At 39.2% G+C, this 19,425-nt stretch overlaps 1 protein-coding gene across 1 annotated transcript; it reads right to left on the bottom strand.

The window, feature by feature from the left end:
- Positions 1 to 960: 960 nt before the first annotated feature.
- On the bottom strand, positions 961 to 11,878 carry LOC126408446 (neuroepithelial cell-transforming gene 1 protein-like). The gene is made up of 12 exons (XM_050074000.1): positions 11,557 to 11,878; positions 9,116 to 9,182; positions 8,809 to 8,868; positions 8,017 to 8,118; positions 5,941 to 6,108; positions 5,509 to 5,571; positions 5,322 to 5,418; positions 5,158 to 5,234; positions 4,808 to 5,065; positions 4,519 to 4,689; positions 4,228 to 4,414; positions 961 to 2,269 (listed from the first exon to the last, which is right to left on the bottom strand). The coding sequence occupies exons 1-12, from the start codon at positions 11,700 to 11,702 to the stop codon at positions 1,938 to 1,940; spliced, it is 1,728 nt and encodes a 575-aa protein (XP_049929957.1). The 5' UTR covers positions 11,703 to 11,878; the 3' UTR covers positions 961 to 1,937.
- Positions 11,879 to 19,425: the final 7,547 nt, after the last annotated feature.

The following is a 19,425-nucleotide window of genomic DNA, read 5'->3' as shown; positions in this document are numbered from 1 at the left end:
CCTGAACCGTTGCACCCATATCAGCTGTTTCCACTGATCACCTCCAATGAAAGCAGGTGTTTCAGCAGGCTATTTTTTACTTGGGGAACCACTGAGCTACTCTTTAACAAAAATAATAATCAGGGACAATGAGAAAGACTGTATTGGCAGCAATATTCTGCATATCGTGTCTCACTTCTGCAGAAAAATACATTTTGAGGAAGAGGGTTTCAGCAAGGTTGTTGAGAAGCAGTTGGCTGCTCACCATGAGCTATAAATACTGTGCGAGAGGCCCTACACTCAAATGGTTAGGTGGTTTATTGTGCAGCTGGGGTTGTGGCAGGACCATCAGGCATCAGGGAGGAGAGGAATGCAGCCAGGTAACTCATGTGAAAAGAAACTGTAAAAGCCACAGGTTGTTGCGGACACTTTGGTTTAACTGTAGGACCCTGATCTTGTCACACCCAATTTGTCTCATAACCCAAATGAGTCAAACTATCCAACTCTTTTCCTCTATGAGCTGTACACAGGAGGATGATTAGAGTCTGTGACATTCCAGAAAGGAATTGATTCAAAAGGTAGTTCCTCTTTGCACTTTCAGTTTCCGTTCCTTAACTGCTTTTATTTCCTAATGAAACTCTGCAGTTTGTTGTCTGTGTGGATTATACACTTTATAATGCTGTTTTCTCTGCGTAAACAAGTCTGATAAAATCACGTCATAGTTGGAGCGCTGTTGCATCACCAAACATTGATAATAATCGGCTTTACAGCGAGTACAAACACATGCATAACACTGGGTATTTAGCTTAAGTGTACTTACATGTAAATCTATCTTAAATGCAAATCATTTCATAGACTTGTCTTCAGTATTCTGAGCCTTTCAGGTCAAAATCAAGCTCGACTGGGCAGATCTTATGTCAACAAGTCTCACCAAACAGTCATCAGCTTTGAAAAATGGGAGTCGAACGTTCTTCTGACCTGAAAATAAGTCAAAACGATAGTCTTTTCCAGTGGGTTTTTAATGTTTCCAGACAGTACATCAAATGGTCTTTACAACTGTATCACTATGGACTGAAACATTATTAAACATAAAGGACATGAAGGATTTCAACACACTAAAGTGGAAGTGAGCAGACATCAGCTTTCGTCTGCTTCTGTTTGTGTGACAAATCTTGCAACACACTGCTTAACAGCTTTGTCAACAGCAGAAGGAAGTGGCTGAGGGGTCAAAGTACAACCAGGAGGATGTTAGTGTGTTGAAACATACAATCTCACGGTCACTCATACTCATGACTGTTTTTTAAAGTACAAACTATACGTTTTATCTTTTTCCATTTAACAGCGTTTCACTGAATACATCTTTTTTTTCTTCTGAGAAATGTTTTTATCTTATCGTGGTCAGTGTTCTCATGTTCGGCTCATTATCTCGTGTCTAATCTTTAACATTTTTATACTCGGCTCATCCAACGGCTTCCTGCACAGACAGCTGAGGCCATCACAGCTTCTTGGTTTCTTGATCCCTTATCTAGCCACAGATAACACTTAAAACTGCACACATGCTTCCTATAACACAGATGCATTTGACTGCAGCAAAGACACACAAAGTTTGAAAGTGTCGACACTGGAATGACGATGAAACTACTTTTCTGCTACAAGTGGTATAAACTTTGTTTAAATGTAGGTAGACAAATAAAACCCTAACTTCACACACATTTAGGTGTAAACATACATTTCAGACACATCACTTTTTTGTAAACTAATTACACTTTTTAAAAGACTAAAATTTGACAATTCATGTGGACGGAAATGAGGAAAGACTTTTTCAGTGCAGCTACACGGACGAAGCAAAAGCACAGAAACAGCACTTGCATGAAAATTCACTGACAGACACGTGAGGAAACAGGACTCATGTTGCGCACGTGTCTGTCTGAGAGGAACCCTTGCGCTGGGTTAAATGTCTACACTCCAGTCTCCTTCCTCTTTAGTGAGCCTTGAAACTTCTGGTCCAGTCTGGTTTTGGACAGTGTCTGGGGCCTGAGTTTTGGGCCAGAGACAGGCGGACAGTTCTCGTCTGTCTCCTCGTCAGAGTTGGTGGCTGAGATAGTGGAGGAGCGACGCTTGGCTCTGACAGCTTCTCCCTGCTGAACTCTGGGTGGAGCCCCCTGTTGTTGGGCCATCGCGGTGCGTAGACAGTTGAGCCACTGCTGCTTGTGGTAGACATCGTTGACATGCAGGGTGTGGGACTGGCCGTGGGACGGATCCAGGGAACTCACACGGAAAACATTCTTAGCTGCAGGGACACAGAAAGAAATACGGTTAACAGGATCTTTAAAGGCAGCAAAGCCTGGGATACAAAATCAAGCATAATGGAACAGTTTTTTTCTCATACCATCTGAATTATAAACTCCTGCACATATTCTTTCTATATAGTATGTATTTTAATTCCAGCACAATGTTAAGGACCACAATTCAGAACAGCAAATTTAATTTTAAGCTACTTTAGTTGATATTTTCATATTATATAAAAAGAATACATCACTTGCAAAATGAACATTTATATATCAGTTAGGGATGCACAACATTGGATTTTTTGCCGATATCTGAAATGCTGATATATAACAACTCATTTGACCGATCCCAATTTTGATTTATCTACTCTTTTTCCCACCTAATTTGAGTGATCATTAAGTCTCTTATGTAGTGGAATTAACATCATATCAGACATGCATGCTCTTATCATGATGGCCCACCAGCAGGAGACATGAAATAGAATGCTTTTTAATGTATGTAATATTCATTCATTGCGTTAAATAAGAAAAAGTATATTGACCGATTCTAATAGTTCATTTTAAAGCTGATTTCAGCCAATAACAATGATGTGCCGATATTATTGTGCATCCCTAATATCAGTTACTCACTGTGTGTAACATTTAATTCACAAAGAAAACCTTTTTCTCACATGCCGCCACGGTGAACGGAGAATCCAAAAAGTAAACATTCGTCATGAATTGAAGTAGACGAGGACTGCGTTCAACAGCAAAACTATATTATAATATCTTTGTAAAAACTCTCACACAACTCCTGCAGTAAAATCAAAGTCTTATTTATCCAGTCATATGCTCAGTACTTCCCAAACACATGCATTCCACCTATGATTGGTGCACCCTGAGCATGCATATGAGCTCCACCTGAGCAGACTGCGTGCCCAGGCATGCCACTTGGCAGTGCATCAGATCCTTTGAGGTCCTTTAAAGGCCGCATCAGCCAAACCAAACGGTCTCCAAAATGGGACAGTTTGGAGGAGGATTTTCTGGTTGCATCACCGGTTGTTCTTGCACCGACCTGTTGGTGTTCCTGTTACCTAGCAGAGACACCGCTGTTTGATATATTTCAGGCTGATGGACCGTTTTCAGTTAAATTAAGATTGTTTAAGCTGTGTGCTTTTTGCTAATTATAATGTTAACAACAGTTATCTGTTTGCTAATTAACAACCCTTAGTTAACTTAATATATAATCATCACCAGCGTGCAATGCATTTTGGGATGATCTGGGCCACAAAGGATTCATCTGTTGCATCCTCCAAATTCTGGGAAAGAAGGCTGCATTTCTCGGCCGCACTTGAAGGAGCCTTTGAAACGGGACAGCCTTGGTCTTCAGCAATTGGTCTTCAAATGCAGCCTTCGAGGGCTGCAGCCCCTGAACTGAGACACAGCTTGTTTGTACTAATGTGTCTTAAACTGTAATGTTTTAGCAGAATGCATGTGTTTGGGAGGTACTGAGCATACGACTGGATAAATGAAACTTAAACGGTACTGTATGAGTTGTGCTGTGAGTTTGTAAACTGATGTTTTCATATAGTTTTGCTTGTTGTCAAACACTTATCCCATTTTCTTCATCGGGAATATTTGCCTCATTTGGATTCTCTGTTCACTGTGGAGGCGTGCAGGAAAAAAAAAAAGTTTGAATGTAACGTGCTGAGTAACTAAAATACAAATGATCATTTTGCAAATAAAGTATATAGTATCTTTGCATATTTCATTGTAAATGTTCTACTCTATACGTTATTGTATGTTTATTATATGTACCAAACTGAGGCAAATTCCTTTTAAGTGAAAATCTTTTTGGCAACAATTGCTGTTCTGATTTTGATTCAAATGGCTTTCTCTGAATAACAGTCATTCTGCAAATGTTGCGACACATCACGCCTTAGCCACACTCCGCCACCAGGTGGAGAGCAACCCAACCCACCTTTCTCTCCATTGGTGAAAGCCCCTCTGAAGGACCCCCCCATGCGGATCTCCCCATCCTGCAGGTCCTCTAAAGCCAAGTCCCGCACTGGGATGGGCTGTCGATACACCTGGAAGCAGCTCCTGTCGTTCCGGGTCACCGGCCGTGTCAGAACCAGGAGCTCAGAGAAGAGGAACACATGCAGCCTCTGTGAAGAAGAAACACATTTATAGAGAATGAAACCTGTTTTATTACAAGACAAACAACATGTATGTGGATGTTCATAATAAGGAGAGTGATCCTGATTCTCACCGAGCCGCTCTTGTTCCGCAACTCGCCGTGACAAAGTAGGGTTTTACAGTTATCTATGAGAGGGTCGCGCTGCTTTTCATCCAGATACTCCAGCTTGTCTATATAATACTGGCACTCAGACTCCCCTTTTCTCACGTTGATATCAGACAGAATCTCCTGGATTATAGTGATCTGGATAATTAAAGAAAGATCTGTGAGTTTGGCAAAATGCCCAAGAGTGAAATAACAGCTGTTTTATTATTAGATTCAACAGCTAGATGTAAGCAACAACACAGTGTGGATATCTTACAGCTCTCTCCAGACTGGCTACATCAGGGTGATCAGGAGGAGTGTGTCTGAGGATCTCTCGCAGCAGCAGCGGGTATTTCACCAGGCGTGAACGTGGGATGTCCAGGAAGCTCCAGAGGTCAAGCTTCCTGCTGAAGGGCGACTCCAGGCAGCGCTGCAGGAAGTCCTGTACGCGCTTGTCCTGCTTTTTCTGGTCCAGCAGGGCTTTGGCTGCGAGCTGGTTGCTGCAGTAGGCTTTGTAAGCGTTCAGACCGGGCAGCTGAGAAGATACAGTAACAGTTATAATCATTTTACATGCTGAAAGAGATCATATTTGAAGATAATGCGTGTGAGGTAAAAATCAGCACATACCCAGTCTATAACGATCTGTCCAATCTGAGCCACTGTTCCATCAGGGCCAGTTTCCTCCGTCAGTTTTATCATTAAGTCTGCAAATAAAAAAAGCACACATGATCAAACACACTTCAGGCATCGATTAAAGCAGTTTAAGTCCAAGCATGACAGTGGTGACTCACCCTCATGTAAAGGGATGTACGCGTCAAGGTCCCCAAATATGTGAGCTAGTTCCTCCTCTGTCATGATGGAGAGTTTTAGCATCGGATCATGGTATGCCTGAATGTGAGAAAAGCAGCAGTGTGTGAGCACAAAAAGGAGCATAATTGTTTTGGATTCTTTGTGTAATTTAAATAAAAATGTTCTAACCTTTCGTGCAAGTTGTAGATCTTCTATGAGATCCTGCTCTCCCCTGAAAAGCTCATAAATTGCCTGAAAAAGAAACAAAAGGAAAAACGGCAGAGGTTAATTTTTCTGCTTGCTCTACTTTTAAGATGATTTGCCTAATGGTTTTGTCAATAAAATGTCAGAAAATATTGAAACATGCCCTAGGGTGACATCTTCAAATGGTATATATCCAAAGCTATACAGTGTATCATCATGTATGACAAAGAAAAGCATCACATTTTCACAATAAAGAAGCAGGAAACCAGAAAATCTTGCTCTTCTTTTACTTAATAAATTACTAAAATGATTATTCATTGATTAAAGTAGTTGCTAGTAAATTTTCTGTTCTACTAATTGATTATTCGACCAATTGTTGCAGCTTTACTATAAACTTTACAAAGACAACTGCAGCACCTCTTGTCTCTTGATCTCTTTGGTGGAGAACGCGCTCTTCTGATGGACGTCCAGCGTCTCCGACCACAGCGTGCTGTTTCTGCGTTTAGTGGGTGTGGGACATACTGCCTTGCTGCTGGCTCTGCGGGACATCCCTGGTGACTTGCTGTCACAACGTAATGACATTGACTAGGAGAAAAAAAAAATTGTTTTAGAGTCAAACACAAGTTCTGCTGATCTCAGTGTCGATATACTACGCAGGGTTCCCTCTCTTTTCTAGAGATGATTTTCATAGACATTTTCACAGACATTTTCAGTGATGATGTAACTTTTATGACAGACAGGGATCCTGACACAGACTAATATGTTCCTCTCTGTGAAGTCTGATTCAAAAGATGTGCGGTGTGTGGCTATAACGTATTTATGAAATCATGTCTTACAGGCTTAGATATTATGGCAAACTGATCCTAGACCCTGGCTTTCCATTCTTTTATTATCCAACTCTATCGACAATTCCCAACATCCCAATACACATTTCAAACATCTGAACATTTGACACACGTTTGAATTGCTCCCAGTAAAGGCTGAATCACAAATATCAAACCTTTGCAGGCATAACAAGCATATCAATTTTACTAACTGAACCAAACACAACCAATTTAATATTATTTAACCATTAAAAACAAGTTAGGAAGAAAGCAACATTAATCTATGAACCTGGTAACTACCACAGGTACCACCCTGCAGTGACAGTTAGAATTTCCATTTGAAGGATTATGTTACTGACATTATTGAAAGTTTCAGCTGCTAAAGTTGTAATGTCATCCAACCTGCACGTGCTGCTACCATCAGGGCTCAACAATAAGGATTGCCGGATTGCCTGGGGCGAGTAAAATGCCACTTTGGGCTAATAAATCTAGCGTGACGAAACTTGCCTGAAGGAGCAGGTGAATTTTTACAGCTTAACTGATCAGACAAGTGGTAAAAAAGAATTAAACACATTGTGTCTCATTCATGAAATGTTAGTAAACCTGTGAGTAGATTTGTACATAAAAAATCTCGGTACTAAAAACCTACACCGGATTCACGAATGCTGTGGAAAACTCAGATTTGATCGTAGGCATGTGTGTATGTCAATCAATTGTAACTTGACAGCTCCTGCTAGTCAGCAATTAGCATACATCCCCACCCATGAATAGCCAGTGACCACCATATATGGAGGTGATAATTACTATGGATAGTTGCATCCTGTCCTTTATTTTCTTCTGTTAGTAGTGGTGTGACAGGGACAGGTAAATCAATGGCCTACTATTGATGAATGCTGACATACATGTAAATTTCCTTCTGCTAACAGTTTTAACACAAATTTGCTCTGCTCACGTTTCATGAATGAGACACATTGTTTTTTCCAGAGCTGATAATGGTTGTAGCTCAGGTGTGAGCAATCTCACTTCCTTCTCATGGGCAGATAAATACGTTTAAGTGCATGGGCAAAAGCGCAAGTGACTATGTATTACACAGTTTGCTGCAAATCTGAGAGCAAGGTGGACAAAACAGGGTCGTTTTACAAAGGCACGTCAAGTTTGTGAAGCATGGTGGTGAAGTGCCATATTAGCAGCCGTTTAATCTTACATCTTTGTTGTTATTAGGTAACCACTAATAACTAAAACAATGTGCACAGAGGCAAGCAAAAATTGATTTTTGGCATGTAGAATTCTGACCCACTCGCTCGAACAGACAAGTGTAAAAACCATTAACACTGAATCCTGATCATGTGGCATTACTTGGAGCTATGTGTTGATTCCACAACATAACTGAGCAGCCTACTCAAAATACTCTCGTCCATAAACTACCATTTAAACCATTAAAACATTTACATGATCCTGAATATAATTTCACTCTTTCAGATGGTAATGTTATCCGTTTTTGGGAGCTCTGACAGCCTAGTAGTTCATTCTCAGCTAAAGGAAAATAAGAGAACGTTGAAATAATTTTCCTTTGTGTCTCATTTCCCATGTGTTTTCCATGACTGGAAAATTAGTCAGCTGTTTAAGGTTTCCCAGGACACATGGAAACAAACCCTGGTGTGGCATTTACCTGGATGGTCTGGCCAAAGCGGCGCACATTCTTTGAAGGAGAAATCAAGTTGACGAGGGATGAAACTTTGGCCAGCGGCCGGACACGCTTGTTACTGGGTTCCTGGGAATCAAGGAAATAAAATGCCGTCAGTTCCACTTAGTTATACTGAGGCGGGTAGACTGTAAGTGTTTTACAATACCTTGAATAAAACAGTATTGTTTTAAACAATGCTCTCAGTTACATACTGTGAATAAAACTGTTTTTTTTTTTGTTCAAGGCCTGATAAAAGTGCTGTTCTGTAGCTGCAGAAATTGGATATTTTCTGTTTCTGGCAGATCTGCTTTTTCGCTTTATCACTTACAATATAATATTTGACATATTACGAAGCAATGCTTTTGTTTGATGTCACTTGTACTGCTGAGAAACCACTCTAAATGCACCAGAAAAAACTCTGCTTTGAAATATTACAGCTGGCTTCTATTATAAAAGTTTAATGTTATGGTATCAAAATGAAAATGTAAGTTGTAAATGTTGTATAGAAAGTGTATTAAACCTCTTTCGCAGAGCAAAGAGACTATGATCATGCTGAGGGAAAACGTGGCTCAGATGTTCTGTCACCATTATCATTTCCTCAGACAGACACTTGTGCCAGTCTAACAGACAGCGGGATTATCCTGAGCTCATAACACATGAGAGCACTCATGGCTGTCTGAGGTGAGTCCCTGAGTCATGCAGAGGGATTATAGTTTGTTGTGAGGACACAGTCAAGGGTGCTACGCTAGACTTGCGCCCAACTGCCCTGACTCTCACCTTGAGGTCGAAGCTGGACAGACTGACCGTGTCATCCTCCTTCTCTTTGCGCTTTCTCTTCTGCGGCAACATAAGAACACAAAGTGGTTACTTTTACAAGTCAGATGAAAATTCAAACAAGATATTGGCAGCAACATCTGTAATATAAATGCAAGGGTCACAGCTCAAAGCACTTTCACATATTAGCAATACATGTAGAAGGTCTGAATAAACAGTCACGTGTGGATTTATTTTAACAGATCATAGGTACAAGGATGTGACCACTGCAATCTAACATGGTGGTGTTATGTCTTGAACAGTAACTCACTAGACTGAAGTCCCACGGAGTCCCAGGAGTGAGAAAGGTGAAGGAGCTGCCTCTCTGCAGTGGCGGTCTACAGGAAATGGGACAGATAAGCAACGGTCAAGCACAATGACGACAAGTTTATATCGAGTCATTGTCTTTCACTCTGCTGACGATGTTTCTTTGTCTTCTATTGTGTAGATGAATCTGATCATACATGCAGACACAGAGGCTCAAACATACCGCAAACATCAAGTCAAGGAACAGAGACATGACTGCAGAGATTCATTGTTTTCATAGGAAATGCACTTAGCCCTGTTAATATGATGGATGTCTTTTGAGCGCATTTCTGCTCCAGTCCCTGTTATGTTTCAAAAATGTCAAACCCCGTGGATGACGATTGAAGGACGTTAATATTTAAAACCATAAAAGGAGCTGGACTGCTCTCTGCTGCTGCAGGAAAAAGTTAGATATGGTGGCAAAACAAGGCCGCTACAGAGAGCTACAATGTCTTCTTCTTAGCGAACAACACCCTGAGGGGGCTGTCAAGGCCAAGGTCAGCTGAACACACTGCTGCACAACTTACTCCTTGTAATCGTGCCTTCAAATCGTGTTGGAAATGAATTATGAGTGGAGAGTGAAAGATTAAAGAAGGTGATAAAAAATAACTAATAAAGTTGCAATTATCTGCAAGCCAGGCTATTGAGATGTAATAATTAGAAGCTAACAATCATGTAGGTTAAAATATTTCTGTATTAATTTTGGCACTTTGTAATCACTGCGTTCTGGGAATGCAGCGAGCCAACGTAAATACTGTGTATTATCTTAACTCTATTTGCAGCCTGCAAGAACAAACACAGGTGCAGCACAGGTTTAACAATGCAGACATGACCTTCTACAGGAACTGAGTGAGTTCAAGGAACATGTTGTGTTGACATTCAAGAGCCTCTGATACTTTTTAAGTTAAATACAGGCAGAGATAAACTGCAAAAAGTGCCGATGCTACAGTTGCTCAGTAACAGCAGTTTAACCCTTTGAAACTTGGAGTGACATCACTTTTCATGGGCTGCTTTCAGACGCCTTTCACAGGACTTATACCTTTGATACTTTGAGCAAATTGGTGCCATTTCTTTCAAAAACAGTGGGAAAAAAGGCAATGAGCAACTTGGTAAGAAATGTTTCACTAATCGCATAAAATGTAATTATTTTAACAAAGCTAGGGAAAAAAGAAAAAAAAAGCTAGGAAAGAACTATACAGCACAATAATAACAATTATTATCATACATTTAAAATTATGTTCCACAATTAATAATGCATATATATAAAATAATAAAAATATTTTTCAAGCACTTTGTTTTTAACTTTCTTTTCTTTCTTCATTTTTTCACAAATTTTCATTTTTTAAATCTCTCTTTTTACTATTTTCTTGCTAATTTTTGGGGTAATTTCTTCTTTTGTTGCTCATTACCTTCTTCTCATGTTTTCAAAAGAAACCAAGCCAATTTGCTCAGGTTTCAAAAGGTTAAACAATACCATACTGGTAGAGATGAGATCTGCAGATATTAAAAGTATGCTTATAGTTTATTGGGGCATCTTACTTTCAATCTGATTCTTGTGTTGTTAAAAAGATAAGTCAGTGCGTTCGACAAACAACACAAAAGTTATTTTATTAGAAAAAAAACCCTCAAGCAATCAAACAAATATGACAAACATTTGCTGGTTTTAGTTCATAAAATGTGGAACTTTGCTGCTGTTTTTATTTCACATCATTATAAACAGAATATATTTCAGATTTAGACTGTTGTTCAAACAATACAAGCAATTTGAAGTTATATTTTTTGGATTTTTCTTTTTTATTTGTTGACTTAACGATTACTCAAAATCTAACTTTATTCATCCATCAATTAATGATAAAAAAAAATGTAGTAATTGCAGTCATAAGTGATCATATCTTCATTCTTAGTTTTACTTGTAGTTTTTATAATAGGTTAAGCCACATGATGTAGATAGTCTTTTCTCCAAATTTAATTTAATAAGCTTTACTGACATGATATTTTAATGTGGTGCCAAACCACAATTACAATTCAAGACAGTGACAATTCAGAAACAATTAACAACAGTGTATTATTATAAAATCATAGACATAAATATAAAAGTCTCTGCTTCCTTCTTAAACGAACCATACAACTAAAAACATACGTGTATCGTGTTAATAGACTATAACTTACTTTTAGTTACACCACACGCAGCTGAGAGCATGGCAAATCGTGATGACAACATCCAACAATGGCTTCCGAGGTGCACTTGAAGGCATCATGTGCCAGTTACAATAACAGCCCTGCCCGTCACAGCTAGCTTAACACATAACGTTAGCTCCAATGTGCTAAAGTCATATTACACTACAAATATATCTTCTATATAAATAAATGCATGTATATTGAATGTATTTGCCGTGTTCTACTCACTTCTTGGAGTTGTTTCTCCGCAGTGTTTGTGGAGAAGGTTCCGCGGCGCTGATGATACTGGTGTTGGACGTCCTCGATGACATCCTGCGAAGTTTCGGCTTTTTGTTTCCCTCCGTCCTTAAACACACTTCTTCATTTTCTTCCATTTTGCAGGAGGCTTCGTTTAAAAATCACTTTTACGGAGGCGTATTGATAGCTAAGCGGACTAAATTTAAAGTAAAGACGTATGAAAACTGGCCCGATGTGTACAAAGAAAGCACAAGACCGATGACAACAGAACACACACCACGGCGGAAGTTTGAATGCGGCGGATCTTTGGAAATGGACCAATCAGGAGAGGGCTCAGAGCTCCGCTGCTAGGATACCAGGAGGTGGGAGGGGCCCGGCAGACTTATATAAAGCGACCTTGAATGTAGCACAGCAGTGTTTCTAACCAGCGGGGGATGATTGAAACTAAACCGACCATGAAAAATATTATAATTTACAAATACAATGACTCTTATTAAGGGAATTAAACAATGGTGGACAGTATAAAACCTACACTATCAGTTCAGTGTGTAAAATATATTAAGTTATCCCACTTGGAATGAATAAACACAAACATAGAAACTCTTTTCCAAAAACAGTATGTTACATCAAGAGAGTAGCAGTAGAAATAATTAACTTACTGATCTATAGAAATTAAGATGTCAACATTTTTGTTAATCTATAATTAATAAAGTCATTTATGAAGCAAAATAATTAGAATTCCTTTGATTTCAGCTCCTCAAATGTAATGCTGCTCTTCTGTTTTGCAAAATTGAATATATCTTTAGGTTTTGAACAAAACAATCAAAAGACATCACCTTGAACTGGTGATGGTCATTGTCCACTACTGTGTGTCATTTTAAAGATCAAATTGTTAATCAATTCTTAAAAAAAAATAGATAGATAGATAGATAGATAGATAGATAGATAGATAGATAATTTTAAAAAATAATCTTGTCATATTTAGTTGTAGTTTCAAAAATGAAGATGGTACTAAAGTAGTTGACAATCATTTATTATTACTTGTAAATGCTTGAGGTGGAGCACTGGAGGGTTTCTGGAGCACAAGGTGAAGTGATTATACACTGCACATATACTCTATCCATCAGTAAATGCACATAGCGCTGTGCATCTGTTAATTGCAATATGATATTAAAAGATAAAACTCTATCTATCCTGAAGGAAATTGCTGTGCAGAAGTTACAAAGTGGGAAGAGTGCAAATACAAAGAGTGCAAATATACTAAAATAACAATAAGGTGAAAACCAAATAAATACAATACTTATTCCAGTCTTAGTCTCTGCACTGCTTGGAGGCCTGCAGCACAACTGGACCATGACTCTGTATTAACAAAATACTTTTATAATTTGACCTGTGTTTAGCTGCTTAAATGCTTGTTGTCAAAAAGTTGTCTATTTTCAACTTTCCTCATTGCAGCCATATATTTAACTTTACTGTGTTTGTTTCACTGTATATCTCATATTGTGCATCATGTTTGTTCTCTGCTTTGTATATTTAGAGCTACTCAATCCTTGCATGTGCAAACACACTCAGTCAATAAATTAGATTCTGATTCAGACTGTGATTCTGATAATTCAGCTGCCATGTGTTGTCTGTGTTGTACAGGGGCCCATAAAGGAGACAGGGCACATACACTTATACCCCTGTTCCACCAAAATGGGGTTCTGTTCCTAATTCTGAACCATTCAGAGCATGTCCACAAAAAATAAATTGGTTCAGAACTCAAAAAGTTAGTTTCCAGCCGTAACCACAAAATAGCAGATTTTCTGTTAACTGTGATGACATCAGAGGGCGTGTCATATTCTATGGGTTAACAATAGAGGATGTTGAAGGCAACAATAGAGACATTAGGTGCCAGAACTTTAGAAAAAAACGGGTGTGAAGCTTACAGGTGAGGTAATCATTGTGATTTGCCATCTTGCTACTACTGTTTGCTTCTGATGTGAATCGTGCAACGCCCTCCGTTGATGACTCATCCTTGATTACAAAGGTTCTGATCAACACTGGTGGAAACACAGGCTGATTCATTAGATAGCACCAAAGTTCCAGAAATCCTGAGCAAACCAGCTCAAGATCTAAAGCTAATTTAGGAGGTCAAACTGGGCCCACATCTTATTTTTATCCCTTGTGGATTAATTTTGCCATGACAGTCAGTGTGTGAGCTGAACTGGAGGGCTGGAGAAGGTTGTAAGCTTGTAAGACATTACAAGGAAAAGAAAATACTTTGAATTTTATTTGAATACATAGATGTGTTTGTGTTCAGAGGCAAGGATGCAAATATTATGAAAATTATGTCGTCATATAAATATTTCATCAGGATGCCTCCCTGTAGCTCCTTTTCATCTCATGCATATTGCTTTTGGTGATACTGGATAAATGGTTTTAATCAAAGGAAAATATAATCTTATGTAAGACTGGTGATGGCAATAAACCTTTTTGTTACCCTCACATAAGGATCAGGATCAGATCTTACAGATGCTCTTACAGAAGCCTGTCTGATCAGCTCCCATAGGACAACCTGACCATCAGTCAAACAGGACACGGTGAGCTCCTCTGACCCTACAGCTCTGTCCTTCAGGAGCCCATCATCACCTCAGTGTGACCCTCCGCTCCACTTTAATCAACATAAATGTCAGTCACATGACATATGGTGCCTGACATCACTGCTGTAGTGTCTTCATAAAGTCAAGGCATTTTGTAATGGGTATTTATGGGCGAGAAGACATAGAAACCATCTCACAGTGTGTGTTTATAGCTGAATGAGATAAAAACAATCCCACAAACACATGGATGTATTTGACAAAATCTCACCTGAAGGTCATTTAGTAGCTTTCAGTTGTATCTGACGCTCTTCCTCAGCAGATGTCCTGGAATCAATCATTCTTATTTATTTATTTATTTATTAATTTTGTTCATGCTGGCAAAAAGTTTAAAATGAAAGTTCCTTCTCTTATTTTGCAATATTTTTATTACAGTTTTTAAACACAAACACAACAATGCAGTGGCCACTAGAACCAAACATTTGACCCAGCTCTCCCAGACAAAATGTCCAAGGCACACAATATACTGAATACATCTGATTAAGAGATAGGAAAATAAATATGAATTAAAGCTGCAAGCAGCGATGAACGGGCCTTTGCACCTCTGCGCAACTTGTGGGGCTGGCAGGACACCAGGTGATGTGGGAGTTCATTTCTGTCAAAGTCGGACACTGCACCCAGGAGTGAGATGGCATATCTTTCACAGAGTGTGGGCACTGGAATGACCTATTTCACATTTTGTACCACTTCCTCTATCCACTAGGGGGCGCCTGAGAACACACTAATGATACATCATGTTTTTGTACAGCATATGGACCACAGCGTGTAAATTTTAGGTAAATCAAAAGATAAGTGTCTGAAAAGACGTACTTCCTGTCACCACTAGGTGGCACCATATCTATGACTGAATATTGTCATATAGATGTGGTCAAGGCGGGACTATTATGAATCATGTGAAGTTTGGTGCAGATCAGACCATTTACTCCAAAGTTGTAGCAATTTCGTGTTTCATGGCAAGACATCAAAATTCAACGCTCTGCAGCGGGCGGGCCTTTCGACGTGAGGTAGATCTTGTGATATCTTTTGGTCATAAAATAGTCAAGCTCGCACAAACCAATTTTGAAGGCAATCCGATGAAATTTGTCAGAGGAGTTTGTTATAATACAACACGTGGGAAATGCCAAAAATGACAATGGAATTCAAAATGGCTGACTTCTTGTTGGGTTTGGCCTATGGGTCCAAGAGGGTTCTTTGTGTGTCAGGGCATGATACAGGTGCGTACCAATTTCCGTGCATGTCAGTTCAACGTGCCACGGGGGCTGCACTTAAAAGAGCATGGCAAAATAGCTTGGCCATGCCATCAGTCCCTTTAATATAGTATTTGAGTCTTTTCTGTGTATATCTGAAAAAGTATGGCCTAGTCTTTAAAAAGTGACTCATTTTACATTCAAATCTGTATGTTAGATATTCCATTGGTATTAACGCAAATATTATTTTATGCCATCTGGCAATTGTAGGTGATGAGTTATCAATCCGCCTGAGCAATATGTTTTTCTGGGCTGCAAATGTAAGACTACTGAACAGCTTTCTATGGTGAAAGCCTTCAATGTGAACGTTCATTCTTGAACTTGGAAGCAGCATTTGACAAAATAATTTCACCACAGGGGCCATTCAGTGGCTGTTCCAGAGCTTTCAGTCACATACAATTAATCTCTTACCTTATAAGCCAACACAGGCGAGAAGAACAGTGCAGCAACCTGAACACCTACAACTCCATGACAACTCAGACTGAGGGATCGACAGCTCAAAAAAAAAAAAGCTTTCCAAGGCCAAAAAAAGAACTTTCACTCTCAACTTGGACACATTTTTGTTGTATTAAATCCATCAAAGAGGTGACGAGGCTTTTAATGTTTGTTATGTAATATGTTTTCAACAACGGAGATGGGATTAAGTACAGCCTTTTCAACTGATTTCAGATGAAGCTAGAAAACCTTGAGAGCTCATAAAGAAACAAAGCAGTTACATCTCCTGTTGAGTACAGATGAGTGTAAACAGGGACAAGTACTGTAGCTGCGTCAAAGAGTGAGAATTATTAAGGACACAACAGGCACCTAAATGTAAGTTTACAATTTTATTACCACAAAATACAAGTTTATTTCAGTATTTTAACAACATTTAATTGTCTTAAAACTGTATCGGGTAGCCATCACTTGCATTCATCTGTTCTGATAAATGCTAAATAGCACATCTCTTAATCAGCTGGGAAAAAAAAACAGAGAAAACTTTGTAATGGGATGAAAAGCACGAAGATAGGTGGTACCAGACTGCAGTCAGGAAATGAAGCTTTTAAATGAGACTATGTAGTTTTTAAAAACACATCATTCTCCCTCCTACAAATAAAAAGTTGACTTCTGAGGCTGAAAACTTGCGCCAACTTCAAGTGCCAAAAACTGCAGTTCCTCTGATGACCACTAGAGGCTGGCTTTGGAAGTGAGTCAATCCCTGTAGACCCTCACGTTGAAATGCCCAACTTCACAGCAGTAATAAACGTGTTTACAGCCTGGTACAAAAACAGTATTGGTCTCTGTAGCTAATTTCAACATTTACGACAACTGTAGGTGATTTTTTTTTTTTTATGCAACTCACCCATTTACATTTTATTAAGGCCTAAAGTTACGAATAATGAAGGGCAGGCTGATTTGAGTGACAGGATGTCTGATGATAGTGTTCTCGGCCTAACCCTAACCCTCCTCCACAGTGTCAGCCTGTCACCCAAATATGGTCACTTCTGGCTCCCAAAAACCAAGATGGCGACGGCTGAAATGTCAAACTCAAGGCTTCAAAACAGGCAGGTGACATCACAGTAGCTACATCTATTATTTTTACAGTCTATATCAAAAACGTATTATTTTTTTTACCACAGAAATTGTGCTAAATATGCTACTGGTTGGCTAGCTGTCAGATTCTGGCTGTGAATGTAAACTGAGCTTCTAACTTTGATCTGATTAAATGCCACAAAGGAGCAGGATATTTAATACTATTCTGGCAGAATTTATTATTATGACCAACTTAAATATTTCCCAGATGTTGTTTTGGTTACAGCAGTCCCTAAATCTATGTAGGAATGCAGAAATTGGGATTTAAATTGCAATTTTTTTCTGGGGGAGGACCCCCTGACATTTAAATGGGTCCCCTTACTTTTCAAACCAGATATACGCCCTTGGCCTGTTGTAGCAAATGTTATTAAGCTTAAGCTGTGTATTGTTGTGAATGTTACATTACATTTACCATCATCTCTTACATCCCAGTTATGGCCACTGTTCAGGAAAAGTTACATAGTGTGGCTTGAAAATTAAAAAATATGCTAAACAACAACGCAGATGGGTTCAGAATTTATCAATGAAAGTGTATTAATGATAAAAGTATGCTTGAGTCGATGGGAGACAGAGAGAGGGAGAAAAAGGTTTAACAAGAAGCAGGACAGCAGCTGTGAGCAGTTAGTGAATGAACAGTAATTTATACAAATGTGACCTACTTTGTGACGTTACAAAAATAACATCTCATATTTCAGATATTCATGTACAGAGTCTATACATGCTGACAGTCCACCTCCCAGAGCACTGATTTCATATGGTGCTAGAGACTGGGTACAAACATCTACGTCACCAGATGAAATCAGTTTCTGAGTGCAGTCTTCTGATTTTATATCGACAGTGAATTAGTGAGACAAGCAAAACAAGACATGTTGGGTACATGAAAAGACATCCTTGGTATTGTGTAACACGGACTGGTCTTGGCCTCGTGCTGCTAATTGGATGCAGATGTAGGTCAAAAGTAGCTGTTGTTTGCAGAGGGAGGCCGTCCTGTGTTTGCTCTTCTTGCTGCACAGTGGCCCATTCTACAAACGAACAGCAGAGGGTGTGGTTACATTAGAAGCCAGTGCCAAAACAGTGACCCGGCAGTGGGGGAGAGTTTAAAGCGAACGTCATGAAGTTCAAAGGGATATTTTTTGTAGAGACAAGCTGCGGAGGAAACCCCCGCATGTCTCCTGGTACTCCACCTAAAGAGACAAAACTCATCACAACAACAACATTACGGTAAAAAACAATCATATCAAGTTTCAGACTGACATGGTGTCATTTTTTATGATACTTCAGGAACATGACATGACATTTTAGCATTGGTGAGGTGTTTTGAAGTGAACAGTTTGGTACTTTGCTTACCGGCTTTCTTTCTTAGAAGAAGAAGAGAAGATTAAAATCACTCTCATGTTTGAGAGGGGGTAGGGGTACCACCTTGGTTGAGGTTTAGATAGAAACGATACTAAAGGTGGAGTTACAGTAAAACACTACAGAACACTGACCGGTCAGAGAGAATCAATACTAGAATTGTCAATTGCATAACACAGTACAAACCTGCCATTTGCTGATAAAAAGTGCTGCCAGCACATTGCCAATAAAAGTAGCCCCAAAAGTCGCTTAAAGCCTTCACGACTTCATATGCCCATTTATATATTTGATGACATCATCATACGTTAATTTGTACGTAAGACAATGGAAACATTAAAACTTCACTGAATTAGATTCAACAGAAAAATCATCAGCAAAACATTTAAATGCAAGGAAAGCTCTGGTGGTAATACTATAGTGCCCCACTGTCTTGCGCTTCCAATTTAACTTTATTTCAGCATTAACGTAACCATGGAAACTCACTACTACTGAACTTCCACTTCTGCAGCTAGCAACATCTCCTCCTGACTAACAATATATTTCTTACTTTTTCCCTGATGGCCCTGATAAGTCGCTAAATTTTTACTAGTCACTTTTTAGAAATAAAGTTGTTAAAGAGGGTCTGAAAAGTCACGTTGGCAAGTTGGCAATACTACTATGAAAGGATCCAACAGGAACTGAATGGAGCAACACACGATGCGTTGAAGATAATATCACGGCAGTTTCACATGGTGTGGCTGTAACGATCAGTAAAGAATCCCGCCTACAAAGTGCTCTAGGAATGAGTCCTGAAACTCTGGAATGAGTCAGCATTTTACCACCAACAGTTTCCTTGTCTCAAAGTCAATGGTTTTTTTTGAATGGGTTTTTGGTTAGATGTCTGAAATAAGGTTGGTGGTTAACACAAGCTTCGGAGGCTTTCACCTTTTATTCTATGATTTAAAATTTGTCTAACACCCCACTCGTCAACTTTGAAGCTTCTATGCATCGTTAAAAAGGCAGTTGCTAACAAGTGGCTAAATGAGACTACAGAATGTCATCACACAGAGAAC

Source organism: Epinephelus moara, chromosome 20, assembly GCF_006386435.1.
Source record: "Epinephelus moara isolate mb chromosome 20, YSFRI_EMoa_1.0, whole genome shotgun sequence".
Classification (NCBI taxonomy): domain Eukaryota; kingdom Metazoa; phylum Chordata; class Actinopteri; order Perciformes; family Serranidae; genus Epinephelus; species Epinephelus moara.
Note: the sequence above shows the minus strand (reverse complement) of the source record. Positions and strands in the feature narration are given on the sequence as shown.

Coding starts and splice junctions, on each gene's coding strand:
- LOC126408446 (XM_050074000.1), bottom strand. CDS start 11,702: ATGGAAGAAAATGAAGAAGTGTGTTTAAGGACGGAGGGAAACAAAAAG. Junction 6,109..8,016: donor GCTTTGGCCAGACCATCCAG/GTAAATGCCACA, acceptor TTTTTCTCCTAG/TCAATGTCATTACGTTGTGA. Junction 5,419..5,508: donor ATCTACAACTTGCACGAAAG/GTTAGAACATTT, acceptor TCTCACATTCAG/GCATACCATGATCCGATGCT.